At 41.3% G+C, this 20273-nt stretch overlaps 1 protein-coding gene across 1 annotated transcript in view; it reads left to right on the forward strand.

The window, feature by feature from the left end:
* The first annotated feature begins 15142 nt into the window (after positions 1-15142).
* PHIP (pleckstrin homology domain interacting protein) overlaps positions 15143-20273 on the forward strand; it is a 106349-nt gene continuing 101218 nt past the window's right edge. The window contains exons 1-4 of the mRNA XM_053973009.1: positions 15143-15641; positions 15751-15809; positions 15998-16027; positions 16186-16245. Coding sequence (XP_053828984.1) covers positions 15596-15641; positions 15751-15809; positions 15998-16027; positions 16186-16245 — 195 coding nt within the window. The 5' untranslated portion in view covers positions 15143-15595. The remainder of the gene's footprint in view (positions 15642-15750; positions 15810-15997; positions 16028-16185; positions 16246-20273) is intronic.

The following is a 20273-nucleotide window of genomic DNA, read 5'->3' on the forward strand; positions in this document are numbered from 1 at the left end:
AAATTAAAACCAAAAAGAAGCCAAGCATATCTACACTTGAAAATTGAAGCTTGATTGCCAAAACTCTCTCTGCTAGCTAGAATAGGAGTTAAGACCTGCATTGATATAAATGTCACTTACACTTTTATGATAGGCTTGCTACACCCACAGAAGAGGAGGCTGTTCTCTGCAGCATGAACTTAGTTTTGTTAGAAAATTTAAATCAATGCTCTGCTTTTGGTGATGGAAGGCAGAGGGCTATAACAGAAACTGTAGACAATGAGAACAGAAGTCCTTACTGTTACCCAGTGATACGTGTTTGGTAATCCTGCACACTACTTCTGATTTGCTTTCTGATGGACCCTGTTGAAAGTCGGTTAGAAATTATGGCTGTGGGAAGTTGAACCATCTGAACTCTTTCACAGAATCATCAAAGTGCTATTTGTAAGCATTTTTTCAGTTTATGAGTCTCTTGTTCCTCTGTGTGTGTATATATACTCTGATTATTTTGTGTGGATCACCAAGAGATTAATTGCCTAATCCTATCTAGACACTTGAAGCTCTTGAAATGACCCTTTTAACTTAGATTTTAACTTAGGCATGAGCATCAGAAGACACTTCTCTGGACAGGCTTATTTAATGAGCACTCTTTTAATAAATGGTTAAAAGGTGGGCAAAAGTTGGGTCCTCAAACTAATTGCACAATATCTTGACCTAGTAATTTTGGCATTAAATACTTCTGTTGTCCCAACTGGATTAGGAGATTCAGCACAGTGCCAGAATTCCATTGGAAGCACTTTACAAAAGATACACTTGGCTAAAGTGCAGTGAAACACACTACCCTGCTGATTCACTTAACATTTCTGATTTTTCAAAAGTGCTTTGCAAATGTCATGCTTACCTATATTTCTTCTCTACGTGTCAAATTCTCAGAGAAATCTTCAAGGCACTGTATCAAGTTCTAGAACATGTTTTTTAAAATTAGAATGGTCACACATTCAGACATATGTAGCAAGAGTCTTCGTGGGCAGGTGGTGATCTGCAGACCACCTTCAGGAAGTATGTAAGTATTTTAGTTTTGAAGTGGCAGTTGGAAGTGCCAGGTGTCACATCTCTGCCATAAGGAAATTTGTATCATCAGTATTTAATGACTGACTGCTTCACACTTGAACACAAGGTTTTGAGGGATCCCTGAAAGCAGTATTTGTCCTTTGTGGGATGTAACAGATGGGTAATTCAAGATACATTAAAAAAAAATTGTGAGGGTGTCCAAGTTTCAGCCAAGGACAGGGTTAATGTTTTGCAGTAGCTGTGAGGGGGCAGAGCCTGGAGCTCTGTGGGCAGGTCCAAGACCCAAATGTTATTCAACACCATCTTACCTCATGGCCAGGGTCCCAGGGCTGGGGAGAAGGGACTCTGTCTCCTCCAAGGAGAAGCATCTTCCTTTCCAGTGTGGGCTTAGGGTTCATCCCTCATTGTTTAGTTATCTCGGGCTTGGTGAGCATTTTGTGTGTAAACACCCATTCTGTGTACACTTGTGTCATTAGTATTGTTGCTGTTCTTTTCTTATCTCACTGCTGTTTCCAGTAGGCTCTTATCTCAACCTGTGATTTTAACCTTTTGTGCCTCCAATTTTCAACTCCATCCCTGGTGTGGGATGGATGAGGGGAATTGAGGAGAGTGAGCAAGTGGCATCAAGCTTGGGACAGCCTCAGTGGGGGCACTGAATTGGGGAGGACCATTCCTAAACCACGACAGAAGGACAGACAGTTTTTTAAGTTTAAAGGAGGCAAATGTGTCAGAAACAAGACAATTCCCCTTGGTTGTCACTTTCCACTATTGCCTTATCACTGACTGACCTTGGGCTAACTGCATATGTCAGCACAAGGTTACACTTGGTATTTTGTCTGTTCAATGGCAAAGGCAGCTTTTTCTGAACTGCAGATAAGATGCAACCAATTAACAGAAATCCTAATGGAAAATTAACCCTTGTGCTAAACAGCAGTGAAAATTAAGTTTCGTTGCATCTTGCTTAACCCTTAAAAGTTTGACAGTTATTTGGTCTGTTCTTAACTGCAAAAAGAAAAAACAGGGAAAGAGAAAAGGACTAGCAAGAAAATAAAGATCACTTATCAGAACAAATAACATGCAAGCTAAAATTCTAGTGGAATTGGGAAAAACAATAATTTAGCCCACAATGTCCGTTTATATAAAATAAGACAGTAAACTTCTGTATGTGAATTAAAGCACTAAATATACAGGAGACTGTGTATAAACAACTCCAGTATAGCAAGAACTCTGTCATCACCCTCCTGGCTCAAGGTTTATCTTTCTTGTATTTATAGGAAAACATGAAGAATACTTTCAGTGTTAGTTAGATTGCTGCATACATAATGGTAAGGAGAGCCAATAGAATGTTCAGTGCAGTTATTTTTAGTAAAACAAGGTTTTTCTACTCCTGTTCTCTATAATATACATATTTCTTGCTTTGTTTTAAAACTGGTAAGGCCTAGCTATAGCCAGATTGGCTTGCCAAATTGTCAGCAACTGCTTTCTAGAATGTCTGGTTCTGCATTTATAATAGATGAGGATGAAATAGTTAATGGTTTTCCCATTGAAAATGGACAGTATAAGAAATAAACTGTTTTGATACATTATGCCCTTTGTGATGACAAGGGCTAACAGGTGTTTGACTAATACAGCAAAATACCCTCACAATCATCTTCAAAGTGCCTATAAATGAGTTCTGGTGAAAACTGACTTAACTAACACTAGATTTTAACTTTGTCTATTGATACTAATCATAATATGAGTGGAAAATCATATTTGCATACCTGCTATGATAAGGATAAAGCTAGTAATTCAAATTCATGCTCAAAAGATAAACCTGATTGTGTGAGGCCATTGTGCTTAGTTTTAGTACTGCATTTATGTCACGGTAGTATAACTTGTAGGAATTGTTTTATCACTGTTTCCATTCTCATTCAGAAATAAATTTCAGACTTGAAGCCCATAAAAACTGAATTTATACTGGACAATTTCAGGTACTAAGCTGTTTGATATGAATCTTCCAATAATGAACAATTTAATGGAGAGCAATATAATTTAAGATGACAATGCAGTGACTGGAAAGAGTGATCTTGTCAAAGTCCTCAGCCTATTTCTGAAATGGCTATAAAATATTACTGTAGTTCCTTGCAAAATAAAGGTTGTAGAACAAGAACTTTTGCCCCATTGTAGGGCAAAGCTGGAAGGCCATTCTAAGCTTTCTTTAGATTAGTAATAATAATAATAATAATAATAATAATAATAATAATAATAATAAATCTGATTTCTAAAAACCAAACCCCTCCTAGTTTCTGATGTCATATATATATATATATATATATATATATATGTTTATATATATATGTCAAGCATATTCTGAAAGAAGTTGGAAGATGTGAACTCTTAAAGGGGTTCACAACTATTGGAGACAGAATGTGATGTATGTCAGGTGCATCTAGAATAACTGAGTAAGAAAGGAGTATAAGTAGAGGAGAATTTCTGTGATTCTTTTCATTGTCATCTTACAGATGGCTGCAGGTTATTTGCAAGAGGGAGGAGTGCTGCTACTGCAGCAGCTGGGGGCCATCCCAGGATGAGCTTGGGAGAAAGTTCCCTGGTGGCTGAATGCAGGAGCAGTGTGTGAATTCTCTGCAGTGATTGCACAGCAGCGATGCTTGTGGAAGACAGTCTGGGTGGGTGGGGGCAGGGGGCAGGGCTGGGAAGGGCAGGAGGGGGAAAGTAGTCTGATCCTGTAGTCTGGGTGGGTGGGTGTGGAGGAAGATATCTTGTACAACATGGGAGAAACGTTTTTCTAGGGACAGGAGCAAGAGAGAAACAGCAAAATTTTTGCATGTGCAAGCAAGCCTTGAATGTCACTAGATTTATTTTTCCCCCTCGGGTCCTTTATCAACAATCCAGGTACTGAGGGCACAGTGCTTTTGTTTTGTTCCCTCTGGGATACATTCCTGGTAAAGCTTGTAATTGTAGGGGTTTTTTTCCTACTTCCTTGAAGGCATTTTTGCACTTACATATCATTTGTGTATCAGTGCCAAATCTCCACCTGCAGGATAACTACTGGTTGTGTTGATGAACTTCTGGAGTCTTTCAGGAAGCTTTACCTTCTTTACCCCCAAGGGAACTAGGTGAGTAAAGGTTTAAATATATGGTAAATCTGAGCATCAAGAGGCTACTGGGGAGTCTGCTGTCCACCTCAGTGACAATAGATACCAGACTTCGAGGTGAGATGGAAGAGAGAGAGCCAGGAGAAGGCCAGGTGAGCATAACACCTCTACTACTGTTTTGAGACTTCTTTATAGTAGCCATACATAAAATGAGGGTTGCTTGGCCTCAGCAGCCAGGGGGAGGTGGGGGCCTTGGATTCACAAGGTGTGTGCAGTGGTAGTTCATCAAAGGGAACAATGCGACTTGTGCAGGTTGTTCTGATGTGGAGTAGCACAGAAACTCCCAAATAATTGCATAAGGATAGATTTGGTCGTGACATTTTTGGCAGCTGGTTGTCTTATATGACTATGATGAATCAGAAAGTTGACAATAGTTATTTAAAAATAGTGACTGTGGATAGTGTTTTCAGGAATTAATGACAAGAGATGGCTAGTGCTCTGCTGTTACACATACTATTAGGACTATGGGAAGTGTATGAAATTGGTTTTAAATATTGAGCTGCAAATGCCAATTACGGTAGCAGTTGAATATAATTGTGAAGACATCCCAAAAAACCAGCAAAAAATAAAATTGTATTTCCAAATAGATGTCACCTTCAGTGATGAAACTGCAAGGTGAATCACTGCCACACAGGTTGTAAGCAACTGATGTTAAAGCACTGTCTTTGGCTCTGTCGAGCCACTGTCCCATTCGCACTTGAACAATCACAGGGGTGTCTTAACTTTTTTTTAAATGCTGTCTCCTTTAAGTGAAAACTACAATAATGCTCCTCATCTGGTGTATGCTTCAGCATTAGCATTGGATTAATCCTTTCATGGTGGGGTGGTGTTTTAGGTTTATGGATCCTACAACGCATTAGGTAATATACAGAAAGAAGCCAGCAGCACAAATATTGCATTCTTACAAATTTCAATGACCAATTCAGTTCATCACTTATAAAACTAGACTTGGTTTGTACCAAGCATGGAAAATACTGGCTGTCCCTTTATTCATGAAGCAATTAGACAAAGCACTTGGTATCATATATCTCTTAACAACAGTGCATCTGGCATGATTAGTAGATCTTAGTAGCTTATATTATTGTTGGACCATGAAAAAAGGACTCAGTTATATATTACTTCTTACAGAAAGGGGTGTTCCACTTTCCCCCCCATAGTCATATTTTCACCAGATAACAAGCCAGTGGCAAGAAGCTTTATGGCCAAACACTGAGGATTCTTTTCAGTGCTTTCCATGCCCTGGTCTTCCTGTTCCCAGTAAGGTCTGACAGTCTTTGACAAATTAGAGGATTGGGCAATCACCCAACTGTATGAAGTCTAGCAAAGGCAAGTGCTGGATTTGTACCTGGGATGGGACAATCCTGAATGTACTGACAGAACAGGTAATGGGATACTGGAAAGCAGTGCCATGGAAAGGGACCTGGGTGTCCTGGGGAGCATCAGGCCCAGCATCACCAGCTGGGCAAGGGAGGGCATTGTCCTGCTCTGCTCTGCACTGGGGCAGCCTCACCTCGAGTGCTGGGGGCAGCTTTGGGCACCACAATGTAAGAGAGACATTGAACTGTTAGAGAGTGACCAAAGGAGGGCAACAGGGATGGTGAAGGGCCTTGAGGGGAAGCTGTGTGAGGAGCAGCTGAGGGCACTGGGTCTGTTCAGCCTAGAGGAGACTGAGGGGAGACCTCACTGCAGTTACAGCTTCCTTGTGAGGGGAAGAGGAGGGGCAGGCACTGATCTCTGCTCTCTGGTGACAGTGACAGGACCAAGGGAATGGCCTGAATTTATGTCAGGGAAGGTTTAGGTTGGATAATAGGAAATTTTTTTTCACCTAGAGGGTGGTTGGGCATTGGAATGGGCTCCCCAGGAAAGTGGTCACAGCACCAGCCTGACAGCGTTCAAGGAATGTTTGGACAATGCTCTCAGGCACATGATGTGATATTTGAGGCTGACCTATGCAGCGCCAGGAGTTGGATTTTGATGGTCCTTGCTGGTCCCTTCCAACTCAAGATATTCCATGATTCTAAGATGTAAGATGTCCTTTGTGACACCTCTCAAGCACCTTTAAATAGATTTGTTGGGCGCAACTGGGGCCAGCGCTTGACTACCACAAACTGTAGGCAGTTATCAGGTCAGAACACTGTAGCAATAATTGAGATATACTGTGAATCTCTCTGAAAGATGTTAATTTGTTTACCTCCTTGTAATGTTACATTGTTTTCTTTCAACTTCTCATCAGTTTGAGACTTTGTATTTTCTAGTTTGTTTTCCACATCAACTCTTCCTTCAAGGATCTTTAGTGTGGCCCTGAGAAGCTTTTATGATCAGTTTAAGCATTTCAGCATTTTCACATTATTTAGTGGACAGAATAAAGACTCAAGTAATTTGGAGGCTGAGTAAAAGTGAACTGAGCTGTCTTAGCATTTGTTACAAACTAGCTAGGATTTACCTCTGCCTCTAGAACTTCCTAGCCAAGGACATTGTTGTGGAATGTACTCCATGTTTTACATACTATACCTTGCTATAAAGATATCTCCGTTTCAGAAATAAAGCACAACGGCAGCTTCAGTTTTGTTTGTTGCAAAAGCTGTGTCTATGCTAGCAAAGCAAAAGGTGCCAGGCTGCAGCCTTGAAGCCCAGACCTTACACTGTTAAATTGTTGACAGCAGAGTCCCTGCACTAGGTCCAGGACAAGCAGCATTCTCCCAAGGCACCCTTGGCATGGCTCGGGGGTAGCTCAGGCCCAGCTGACAATGCAGATGCAGCTGTCCTGTTTTGGAGGTTGAAAGAGCCCAGTAACATGGATATGGCCACTGGCATGAGCAACTGGCCAGAAATGGACTGAGCAGTAGTGCTCTTCAGATTACTAGCATGGGTGAAATTCAAAAGTGAGGAATACAGCAGCGAGAACACCTTACCTTCTGTGTACTGGAATTGGAAATGTTGTTGTCTGCAAATATGTTATGACCTGTCCTCTTACTCTATTAGAATTATCCATCAGTGAATGAACTGAAAGGCATACACACCACTCTCCTGGGGGAAGAGAAAAATGTAAGTACGCTGGCTGCTGAAAAATTTCAACTGAAAAATCTGGGTTGGGAGTATATGAGAACAACACAGTCCAGAGGTTCACTTAATGTGGTGAAATCTGGGATGCACCAAGACAGGCATGTTGTTAAAACTGTTAGAAACTGCTATGTAGGGTCTGAGGAAAGCACTTTCAAACATATATACAAAAAAAATGATACATGGGCTAAATAGACATCACTTTATAACAACTATATTAAAAATAAATTCCTATGTATTTCTTCAACTGCTCAATCTATTTTTTATAAGATGTTTCTTTACATTAGCTAATTGGCTTTTAGTGTTGTTTGATGCTTTATTTATAAGGGTCTGTCAAGAGGTAATTATTAGTAGTCAAATTTGATGCTGAAAGATCAAGTTCAATTCCTTTTTTATTCAATCTTAGAAGTTGGATTTTTAAAAAATTCACATGTGCAGAAACTAGCACTAAGCTTCTGCTTCAGAGCTTATTGCAAGAGCACTCATCAGTGATGAGGTGAGAATGTGCATGACACTAACTATAAAATAATCTTTCCATTATTTTACCATTCAAAATATATAGATACGTCATTTTCTAACAGTGAGAGTTTCTGAGTGTCTAAAAAACTTCTTAGTGTGACCAGCACTGCCTGTTCCAGCTAGCTCATGATCCACAAATCTCTGATTGTCTTGTTTGTACACCCTACTCATGGATAATTTTCTGAGCATGCTTACCAAACTAGGTCCTAATCAAAGAGGGGGTTGTGCAGTTTTAATTTACTCTTGTGTGCAGGAGGATCCCACTTCAGTTCAAATTCTTCTAGGAAAGAGAAATCAGTATTTTGTACCTCAGAACAGACTGAGCTAGCCACCTGGGAAAATATCCTCAAGATATGGTTCTTCTTAATCTCTGTTAAGAAAGCTGCTCCCCTCGGCATGAGAAAACTACAGATTAGTCCATCTAGAATGATCACAATCTTTTAATCTTGTGGTAGGGCTTCACCTGGGAAAAGGGAGTCACGTGTGCCAGTCTTCATCTTACATTAGTATTTGGTTAAAAACAAGGAAGCAAACAAAAAATGCAACCAGTGTCACTTATATGCAGGGATCATTTGCAGTCTGAGCACACTTCTTGCGAAGCACTGGTACTCTACAACCTGTAAAATCAAGAGCTTGGTTCAATTACTTTAAATCAGCAGTTATCTTACACAATTAGTATCTCAATTAGTACACCATGCCTATGTGGCTCACCAGAGCTGGGCAAACTGAAAATATAAAATAATCCTTTCAAGGCACCAAGTAGATGAAGAATACAAGAATACAAAATGTTGAAATCTGGATCAGCAGACCAGTATTTTCTCAGAAGACTGAACAATAAATGGAGATCAGAATCTCAGTGATGTGTATTTCATGGATGACTGACAAATCACATATGCTACACAAAGTAGGCACTGTCAGCCAAATGGCTCAATGCTAACAGCCCTGAATTTTTACTGGAAGTGCAAATATTGGTACTACTCACTCTACATCGTTGCTATTTTGGGGAAAGTAGATATTTCAATTGCATAGAAATAAAAATACTCAGGAGGTCTAAACTAAAACAACATTAGAAGGAAACACTTGGGAAAAACTAAGGATGGTCTTTAGGCTGGCAACAGAGCAAGGCTGTGTTGGATCAGAATAACAATCTTTATAATTATGTATCTGTACTATCACTGGCTGTTCTTACCTATAGAAGTATCAGTTCTTCTAAAGACTGCTAAAATCCTTGCTTTTAAGACTTCTGAGGCAAAAGTAAAGCCCAAATTGCTATATTTTGTTATGAGGAAAAACATAGTTTTTAATCTGAAATCTTTCAAGTGTTTCAATTCTTGAACTATACCTTAGAGTTTATAGAGGGTCTTGCTTTATCTTCTCTCAAACAGAGAAATTTTGTATCCACTGATTGAATATTACTTCCTCCATGTATTTTATTCCTTTTCCTTGGAATACTTCTATTCCTAAAGTATTTTTCCTTGATCCTAATTTTCTCCTGAGCTCTATTTTTTTGAGATAAGGTGAAAGACATAATGCAGTATTACAACAGAATATGTGTTATTGTTTTGTTTCACTGGCTTCATATTAGAGTTCTAGGAAAAAAAAATGACCATATTCTCAATGTTGAATATGCAGTAAATAGAATGGTCTTTTAAAAAGATTTACTACTGGCTATCAAATAGAGGGGTTTTTTTCTCCCCCTTATATTGACTGGGAGCCCATAAGGAGCATGAATGACTCATATAATTTCTTCATTACATTATTTTGAATGTAACATCATGAAATTATACCTACATTGTTCTGCTCATCTCTTCCCTGGGTAGATTTCACTGATATTTCTTACGGCCTCCTCTACTTTTATCTAAATTGCATATTAGCAAGTTTATCAGACTATATGTCTGATAACAGTATCACAGAATCCCTTAAGTCATTACGCAGATGTAAATCTTGAACAGTCTTTTGTATTAACTCAGAGAAATTCCAAGTCTATACCAAACTAATGATAGCCAACATAATTTTGAGAAATCAGGCAAATAACCTCTCATCTGTATTTTTAAAAGCTGCATTTCTAACAGGCTACTACAGTAAATGAAAACATCAAATCCAAACCCCTAATTGGAAATGACCTCAAACTTGGTTAAACAGGAATCTAAATTTTCATTTAGAGAAATGGAAAGACAAACAGTAGCTGAAGGCCACTGTTAAATTGTGCCTTAACAAACTTTATAATTTACCAACTTAAATAAAATTTGTCACTTAAGACTTCAAGTAAGTCTCAGACTCAGAACACTATTATGAAAGCATTGAAACAAATGAATGGTACACGTTATTTTTGAGAATCTTCTGCTCAACAAAAATTGCCTTAGCATATTAGAACTCTTTACTACAAAGTTAAGTAACAGCAAACATTTCCAAAATTTTTGTAGAAGTAATAATCTAAGCAAATAATTGTCAGTATACAAAGCAACATAATTCCTATTTTCATTATGAAGTAGCTCTCCTCTAAAGTATACCCTGTGTATTAATTTTTTCAAAGCTTCCCTTAAAAAAACTTCTACATAATCCTTAGAAGACTCAGAAAACTTTGGAGACATCAAATAGACATGAAAATAGACGTGGCAAATATCCAAGAGTCTCTGTGAAGAAAAGCCCAATAGCAAACAAATAAGTACAGCATTTCAATAATTTTCTCAATATCCTCTGGATAATTAGGGAATGGATTCAGTGTAGAAAGCTAAAATGTCAAACAGATCCAGGAAATTTAATTGAAAGTCTTTTGCAAAATGCAAGAACACAAATAAATTTGCTTAAAAACAAAACAAACCCAAACAAAATCCCCAGCATGAACCAGTAGAATTCCTCTATTCAGTAGGAATAACATAGGCCTTATTCTTAGTTTCTGTTTGTAAGGGAAGGTTTTGTACTCAAAGATGCAATAGTGAAACCGAAAGAATGTCAAGGCTGGTGCAATTCATATTTATTTGGGTAACAGCATATTAAAGAGGTTTTTAGATTCATTGGAAGAACTCCAACAAGGCTTATTTACTGCTCAAAATATAAATGACATATAGATCTACTTTCAAAAGCCTGGTAGTAGATTTGCAGCTAATTATTTTACACAAAATTGATAGAAAACATTTTCAGAGGCTAATCTATTTGTGTGTTTTTTAAAAAAATGTTAATTTGTCAGTGCTGCTGGTGGTTTGGGTAATGCAGGTGCCTAATTCTATGCTCCTCTTCATCATTGGTGAGAAGCAAGCAGGAGTAACAGGAAATATTTTCAAAAACAGTGGAGTGGGAAGACATGCATGTTCTGTGGTAAAGGGCACACTGAAATGGGAAATAAAGTAAAAAACAGAAGCATACAGTTCACTATTTAATATCTGATAAGGGTAGAATACAAAGCTAAGCACTCTATTAAGGAACTTCATAGTAGAAAGTTCAGGTAGGCTACCAATGCAGGGTGCAGAAAAGATACTGATGTATTCTTGGCATGAAGCATGAACAAGTGAGTATTGAAATGAATTTTGATGTGAAGCTACTTAGTTAAGCTCCAAGTCATTGTTTGAAACTCCAGAAGGAATTTGCTCATGGTAGTATTGTATTTTAGCATGTGTGGTCCTTTCTGCATGAAGTGAACACAAATGATAATGATAAAGAAAGCTGCTGGCCTCACAAGCACTCATCACACGTCTTGCCCTTGGAAGGTTTATGGTTGGTTTCAAGAGTAAGAACCAAAAAGCAACTAGTGGTGATAATTCTCCTTTGAGGTGGGAAAAACTCACCAAAAAAGCCCTGTTCAAGTAACCAACCAACCATCCAAACCCGAGGAAAACTTGTTCACTGCTTTATGTTGCTCTCAGCCACCCCCTGCCAATATCATGCTTCAAATATTTAGCTACATTGTTCAGCTTGACAATCTACAAACCCTAAATACTTTCCTTTGTCTCTAGAGAAAAGGAGAAGAGCAAATTTCAAAAGAGACAGAAAGGCTTTTCATGTCAAGTACTGCCACTACTAGGGTCCAAAAAATGCACTTTCTGGGCACAAGGTATAAAATCATACTGACACAAAAAAAACCCCCAAAAAAACCCAAAAACCACACCGGCTAAAATAAATCAGTAAAAAAACAAACATAAAAACTCAACCTCAAACCCCCCAACCAACTAATCCCAAAAGTGCAGAAAGATACCAGAAAATTAAAGAAGAAAACAAAAGATACTACATTCTTATCTGTCAAAGGTAACCAGTAATTAATGAGAATTCTAATATATCTGTATTTGGATACTTATAGAGCTTATAGCACTTTTTAGGGGGGAAGAGGAGGATGGAAGGAAAAAAAAAAGGCCAGGTTAGGGTAAAAAGAGACATCCCAAACTGTGTAAAATCTACAGCAACAGGAAAATCTAGGAAACTTTCTTCTTTTTTTTTTTTTTTTGTAAATTTAATTTAGCAATTGTGTGTGAATTTTAACATTTGAAATTCACAAAATGAAATCATTCCATTACTATTTTTCTTTTTTTATGAAGGCCTTTCAGAGTAATTTCTCCTGAAAACATTAAATCTTGCTGATAAAGCAGGACTGTTGTATTTTATTTTAGAATAATGTAAGGTGACAAGATCGCATGAAAGAAAAGGGATTATTAGAAAGCAAAACAATAAAGATAGTAAAAATTCAGAGAATATATTTTTCTTCACTTGTGTACATTATAAAAAAAAATCTTAATTTTAACTGAAAGAATAAAAAAGCTTTTTAAAATATCTCTGAGAAATGAATGGAATATTTGTTGCTGTTACAGAAATTCTTAGGACTCAATCTAACATGTATCACCAAGCAATAATAATTAGGCATTTTCTCTTGTGTGTGACTTTCATGTTGCGCCACACATACACATAAAAATCCCATCAGATTTTATCTGTAAAAAGGAAGTGCAATGTATGTTTGTAAAAGCTGTTTATTAAATATTGCTTGTAGTACTGCAGTGCTCAATCTCAAGTCTGGGACTTATGATTTCATTTTGCTTGATGATCTAAAAAAAATTACATGAAAGACACAATCCTTATTTTATTGTCAAAACACCAAGAACTTTTTGATTCTGCGGGCTGTATTTTGAACTGCAATAGGAAAAGGTATGAGTTGCCAAAAGAACAAGGAGGGTCAATATATCTAGGAGAGTTTTTCCTCTACTTTCAGACTCCTTAACTGTTAAAATTTTTCTCTTGCTTGGTTTACAGTTTCAGTGATGTCATACGTCAGTATACTTTCTTTTATGTAAACATCAAGGGAAATTAAAATGTTAATCACATTATTCATGTAGCCCTTTGTTGTGAGAATCACCTATGAAAGATATTACAATACACATTTTACATCACTAAGAAAAGACTCACGTCATTTTATTTTTAAAATCTTTATTAGACATTAAATATTATTTCATTTCCTTTTCAAATATTTGAAGTGTGGATTTAAAATGAAGCTGAAACAGAGTGGTTATTGTAACAAATCTGGGGAAAGGGTACATGTAGATTTTTAAATATATAGTGATCATAGATACAGTGATCAAATCTAGTACATACAGTCTTGCTTTTCTTCTTATTAAAATAAGAATTTATCCTACAAAATTAATTTACCTTAATGACAACAAATTGTAGATTAGAATTTAAAAGATTTTTCAGGAAATGTGATAATTGTATATTAAAAATGCACAGCATCTAGACATCTATTATATAAATATAGTTTTTATAGTAAGACAATGGAAATAAGTGATGTTTTTAGCCTCCTTTCTTTAACCTTTCAGGGTAACATTTCTTCAATAAAGCAGAAGGGTGATTGCAGCGAAGCTTTCTCACCATGTCAAGCACAAAGCTCGAGCTCCTACACTGAGCTTGCAGGCCTTGGAAACACATAGAAAAATGCTCAACGCAGGTTAGCCTCAGCTGCACAGAAATGTTCAAATTTAATTTTATTCAAAGTTAGATAGGTGAGAATTTCAGGGAGTTTTATGTACAGGAAAAAAAAATGTTCTTTGTCTAGTTTCTGTACAATTTCAAATATACTTTTGTCTTTGCTTCACAAGCTGCATCAGTTAATAACTGAGGCTAAAGAAATATTTAAAAATTACAGCTTGACCTGTTTACATTGATCCCTGCTAAATTCATTCTTATTGTCCACAAACACATTCGTTCTTGCAAGGCCCCAACTCGACCAGAGAAAACACAGACACGTTGTAAAACATAAAGACAACGAATCAGGCTCCTTTAAATCCCTCATCAGATATGGATTTTTTTTTTTTAAAGCTAATTATCAGCGGACACCGGCTCGGTTTTTATTTTCTTTTGCCTGTAAGCAGCAAAGAAACAGTTACAGCACAAACCAGAAGGTTTTATTCAGTATCCTCAATGTAGCAAACATGAAATAAAGCAATTTTTTAACCGCTAACCGGGCTCCGTACAATGTTGCAGCCTTTCAGGAACCTTCGGTAGGTTATCGATCCGCTAGTGATTTACCTCCAGTTCAGCCACGGCTTGCAGGCATCACCATCCACCGCTCGTCCTGCCCTGGCCACGCTCCTCTTATCCATCGCTCCTGGAAGGCAGAAGATTCCTCAGTCCCGCATGTCGGATCTGCTTGGCGGCAAGAGCAATGAACAGAATCGTTATCAGCTCTCGGGGTTTGTTTGGTTGTTTTGATTTTGGTTTTTGTTTTGGTTGTTTTTTTTTGTTTTTTTTTTTTAAGGGGAGTTCTCAAAGCGAGCGCCCTGCGAGCCCTTCACCGCTCAGGCGGAGCCGCCTGGGCAGCCCCGCCGAACGACGGCGAAAGGCGCCTTTCTGGCTGCCGGGGGCTCGCTGGGATTTCTCCCCGCTCCAGACCCGCGGCAGGAGCCCGGGCGCGATGTTGCAAGAATCAGCAGCAACAACGCGTGACACTGTGGCACTTACGCGCAGATGCCAAAGCCCCCGGCAGCGCCCCGAGGTCCCTGGCTGGCTCCGAGGGAGCGGGCTGGGCCGCGGGGGAGCCGCGAGGCGGGGGTGTGGAAGCGCCGAGCCTCCCCAGCGGGGCCGCGCTCCCCGGGGGCATTTTGGCTTCGCTCGCTTCCCATTCCTGCGAGGCTGGAACTCGGGAACTTCCAGCGCCTCCGCCGCGAGTCGCCGCTGCCCCGCCGCCTCCGCAGCCCCTCCTCCTCGCCGTGCGTCGTATCCCTCCGCGCGCCGGCACCGCGCAGAGAAAGCGCCTTTCAGCCGCCCGCCCGCCGCCTTCCCGCCCACCCCGCCGACATCTTCTGCCACAGCCCGCCCGCCTTCCCGCTAATAAACGCGTAGCGCTCGCCCCTCTCTCCCCTCCGGCGCCGGACAGCGCTGGCGGCCGCCGCGGCAGCGGGGCGGTAGCCGGGGTCAGGAGAGCCCGGGTCCCCCCTTCCTGCCCTGCCTGGCCACCCCCGCCAGGCAGCGCCGGGGATTGGGGGGGGGGCGCGGGGGGAAGGGGCGGCGCGCGGGGCCGTGGGGGCTGAGGAGGGGGCGCGGAGGAGGAGGGGACTCTTTCTCCTGGCGGAGGGATCGCGCTCGCTCGCGCTGGCCGGCTGGCGACGGCGGCGGCGTTGGCGGCGGGCGGCTGCGAGTTGTTGTTTCCTCCTCCTCCTGCTGCTGCTGCTGCCCGTGGGTTGAATGGTGGAGCCGAGACTCTCCCCGGTGAACGAGCAGTGACAGCGACCGGGCGGGCGCATTTCGCTGGGACCCGACGCTGCCGCGGGAGCGCGGCCCGGGCAACCCCCCTTCTCCCCCTTTCCCCCCCTCCCCTCCCCCGTTTTCGCCTCGCCATGTCCGGGGACGGCGGCAGCCGGCACACGGCGGAGCTGCGAGCGGGTGAGTGGTGGCCGGGGGAGCCGGAGAGGGGCGGCGGGCAGGGGGAAGAAAGGGAAGCCCGCGGGAAAGAGGCGAGCTCCAGCCCTGACGGCCTCTCCTCTCTCCGCAGAGCTCTACTTCCTCATCGCTCGCTTTTTGGAGGACGGACCATGCCAGCAAGCGGCTCAGGTAGGGGATGGAGGGATGGATGGATGGAGGGATGGATGGATGGATGGATGGCGCCGCCGGGCCTGGTGGGGAGGGGGCGGCCGGGCAGGGCGGCTGATCGGGCGGCGCGCTGGCCGCCTCGTCCTTCTTCTCCCTTTTTCTCTCTTTTTGAAACCTCCTCTCACGCCCCGCTTTTGTTGTTGCTGCAGGTCCTGATCCGAGAAGTGGCGGAGAAAGAGGTAAGAGCGGCGCCGTGCACCCGGCACTCGCCCCGCCTGCGGCCTCCCTCCCCCTTCCCTCGCTCTCCCGCTTCCCCCGCCCCATCCCGGGCGCTGCCGGGGGGCTCCTCGGGGGGGGCGGGAGCCGCTCACGGGGCGCCCTCTCTTCCCTTCCTCAGCTGCTGCCCAAGCGCACGGACTGGACGGGCAAGGAGCATCCCCGGAGCTACGAGAACCTGGTAAGAGGAGCAGGCGCTGGTAACAGGAGAGAGCGCTGCGGCGGGCAAAGTTGTTTTTCCCCCTCCCTCACTCTCTCTGAGCAGCCCGGTAAAAAAATTGAATTTCCCGCAAAAAAAAAAAAAAAAAAAAAAAAAGGGCAGCAACTTAGGGGAAAAAAAAAAAAAAAAAAGCAACAAAACTTTGGAATTTATGTTTTTTTTTTTTAATTTTTAGGTTTTTATGACAGCCTCTGTCTCTCCCTGCGCCCCCTGTCAGTGTCCCGGGGCGGGCTCGGGCCGGGGTACCGGCCGCTGCCCGCCCGAGCGGGGTCAATAACAACGCGCGCGCCGGGCCCGGCCGCGCTCGCTCCGCGACGTCACGGACGCGGTGCGGGCGGGCGCCACAGCCGCGCGCGCGGCGCGGCGCCGGGCGGGGCGGGGCCAGCAGCGGCGGGCGCCGGGGCGCGCGCGGCCGCGCGGGGGCGCTGTGCGCCGCCTGCCCGCGCGCGCGCGCGCGCACAATGGCCGCGCTCCCGGGCGCGCTGCGCGGCGGCCCCGCGCCGGGCCCAGGGGCCCCGCGGCTGCCCCCGGGCGCGCCCCGCTGGCCGCGTGCCCTGTGTGCCTTGGAGGCGGTTGTATTCCCTGTGCCCGGTGCGTGGGAGCAGCCGGGCTTGCCGGCCTCACGGCACGATTCTGACTCGAGTGGATTTTTGGTTTGCTCTTTCTTAAGGTTTCCTTGCGCGTGCTTCTCACCTCAGGTTAGATCAGTAATAAAACAAAGTGTTGCTCTCAGCGCTGTAGCTCCGGCTAGCAGAGAGGGGCCTGGATTTTTTTCCCCCTAACGTGTTGTTAACTGCACCACTTGGGAAAACAGCAATTAAGGTGTCTGAATTGTCTGTTAGCAACTTGTTGCTAGTATTGTTTTCGTTGCAGGCACGCTATTATATAATTTAGTCTCTGAATTCCTGAAAGCAATTTAAGAAAAAGACTGAGCTCTGTTTATGGTGCTCATCAAAGAGATTTCTCTTGCTGGTTGCTTGTAGTAGTTCTGAGCTCCAGTACTTCTGCTTACAAAAAAGGAGACAGAGCCATTTTCCATTTGTAATGCCTCTGATAAAGGCTGTTGCCGTATGCGTTTTCTTAATTGTGTAACAAATGTTATAGTATGAAGCATAGGTATTTATTGTAGTTAGAACAGGTTTACTTACAGCATTGCTTCTTTTCTTTAGCAAGAGTTGCATTGGCCACAGGCATTTTCATGTGTATGGTGTGGAAGAGTTAACTTGTTAACTTGTTACAGTTAACTTGTGCAAGACATAAGAATGCTTACCAGTACTTTTTAACTTTCTTGAAATCAAATATGAAGAAACTCAACTGGGAATTTCAAAGTGCATGATGTATTATGCTATTCTTATTTGCTTATTTATTTGTAAGGTTGTGAGGCTGTTTTACCCACTTCAAGGAGTTGCTTGGTAAAACTTATTGGTAATCTTTTTCTTTTATCCTATAAAGACTTGGAGGTACAGTCGTAGTGTAGCATGGATTTGAGTTTCTTCTATATAGTCAGAGTACAAAAGGATGTGAAGAAGGGAAAAGTGAGGAAAAAAGACATTTTAAAGTTTAAAGTAAGCAGAGTTGGTGAGAAATAAGTTCATTCAGACCCTTTCCAAGAAACTTAGTTTCTTTATGGAGTGCAGGTAAATACCAATTTAGTCAGCATAGGTATGTAATGACATAAGATGTACTTTCTCAAAACTTGGACTTGATGCTGGATACTTATATTCAGAGAGGTGATGCTGACTTTCTCTTTTCCTATCTTCTGTTCATAACAAAGTTTCCTTAGAGTTATTAATAAACATTTCTAAGTGCTTTCCCACCTTTTCCCTACCTAGATTTTGGGGTGTGTGTGTAATTGGTAACTTTGTTCTTGATGCTTCCCTCCATCCTGTGTTTGTTCTTGCCTTAGTTGTCAAAGCTATGTGAACTTTGTATTACTTGACATTTTAGTCATGTGAAAGCTGGCACGGAAGTGTATTTGCAGCATGACAGTTACATTTTGTAAAAAAGAAGAGTTTTTCTCTCTGTCCTCTTTCATTAAACAAAAACTTATTTGTCTCAAACCAAAGGATTCTTAGCTTTTGAAATAATGATTAAACTAACATTGTTTCTTTTTGTTTTTTTTCCCTCTACTTTTCCAGCGTTAAGATGCCAACTGTTCCTTGTCAAGATGGCACATTTTGCCATGTTTTAATACCTTTTCTCAGACATGAATGCCCTAAGCTTTCACTAAACTTTGTGGAGAGGTCTGAAGGGATAAAAGGCTAAAAAATAAAATCACCAGTAAATCTATTGCTAGGTGCCTGATTTTTACTCTGGGAAGGAATAAGGGCACTGTGTAACTGGGATGAAATTTAATCCCAAGCTTCTCTTTTGTTGTGTACAAAATCATGCCTTTTATTATACTTATATTTTTGAAAAATAATTCCTTTAATATATATGGATATATTTTTAAGATATTATGATATTTCTGATTTGGTCCTCATTTGAAAGCATTTATTTAAGAATTTTTACTGGAGTTAACTTTTTGTTATTAGACTGGAAATCACAGCCCTAGATGTTTTATTTCTGTTACTTAATTTGTGCAAATAATGTTAAATCTGGTGCAATTTTCATCTTGCAAGTTACTTTCATTTTTCTGTTTGGCCAGTGAAAGTAAATGTTTCATTTTCTTAAATAAGCTAATACCATGCTGTGGATGCTTGTAATGCTACAGGCAAATACATGAGTTTAGAAATGCTATTATACTTATATTATGTTCTTAAATGATTTTTCGTGAATTTCAGTATTCCTCTATTGTATTTTTCTAGAGTCAGCATGTGTGGTGAAATAAATAACTGGAATATGGCTTTGGTAGCGTAGGCTGTTATTTCAGAGTGTTGATCTCATTCTAATATTGGCAGTGTTGAGATTTCTATTTGTGCTATAACCTAAGACCCTGTGAGAATTGAGTCCTTGGTAGGCCCTTTCGACGTAGGTCTACCAGGGATGATGGGTAACAGATCTTCAGTAACAGATCTCAGGATGTTTTGTGTTCTTGCGTTTGTTGTGAAAACTTGCAAATTGTAGGATAGCTTCTTTTCTCTCTTTTGAAAGATTGTGATTTCTCACTAAGGGGGACAGAAACGGAGAAATTTTAAGAGTTAACAGCTCATTTAAGAGCAGAGCAAGACAGCGGTGTGAATTGTTCAGACATTGTGGATAAGATGTTTTAAGTGTTATATTACATTTTTAGGCTTTTCAACACCTTTGTTAGGGCCTTTGTTACACGAACAAGTTTTGGTGCATCATTTGACTCCAGGGTAATTGTTTTTTTCGTGTTGCAGTTTCCCTATGGGTGTAGCTGCTCTAATTGTATGCTGTGGATAAAAGCTGTGCATTTCTGCTGCATCCTTTGTGTAGGCACGAGTGCTCATCCAAATGTGTGGTTAGTTGGATGAGGCAGCTGACCTGTCTGAAAAATGAACAGTAATTTTAAGATGGCTCAGCTCTTTTTGTGTCCTACACCATGGGTCTTACCACCACCATGAGGGAGATGATAGGAGTGGGTGCGAAGGGGTTGGAGAATCTGTTGCAGCTGCTTCTTTTGGGAGCAAAGTAGACTTAATCTGAATGAAACCAACTGTTGAGATTCACTTCGACAATTTAGAGCTACCATAGGGAATGTTGTGGGGTTTTTTTTTGTGTGTGTGTGGTTTTTTTTTTTTTTTGTTTTTTTTTTTTTTGTTTTTTTTTTTTTGTTTTGTTATTAAGGTCTTCTATGGTACAAGCATCATAGTGTAGATGATCACAACTATTGTGTAAATTTTCTTATCCAGAATATTAATCTGTCATTTTCTCTGTTGAATTAGAATTTTATTCACGGTGGTGGTGGTGGTTGAGGAGGGGAAAAGCTGGGGCTTCACACCAAATTGGATGACCCAATATGTTTAATAGACAGTATGTCTTGGTCTCAGGAGCTCTGTTGATGATTGTTTTGCTGACATTTGTGC

This window comes from Vidua macroura, chromosome 3 (genome assembly GCF_024509145.1).
Source record: "Vidua macroura isolate BioBank_ID:100142 chromosome 3, ASM2450914v1, whole genome shotgun sequence".
NCBI classification, from domain to species: domain Eukaryota; kingdom Metazoa; phylum Chordata; class Aves; order Passeriformes; family Viduidae; genus Vidua; species Vidua macroura.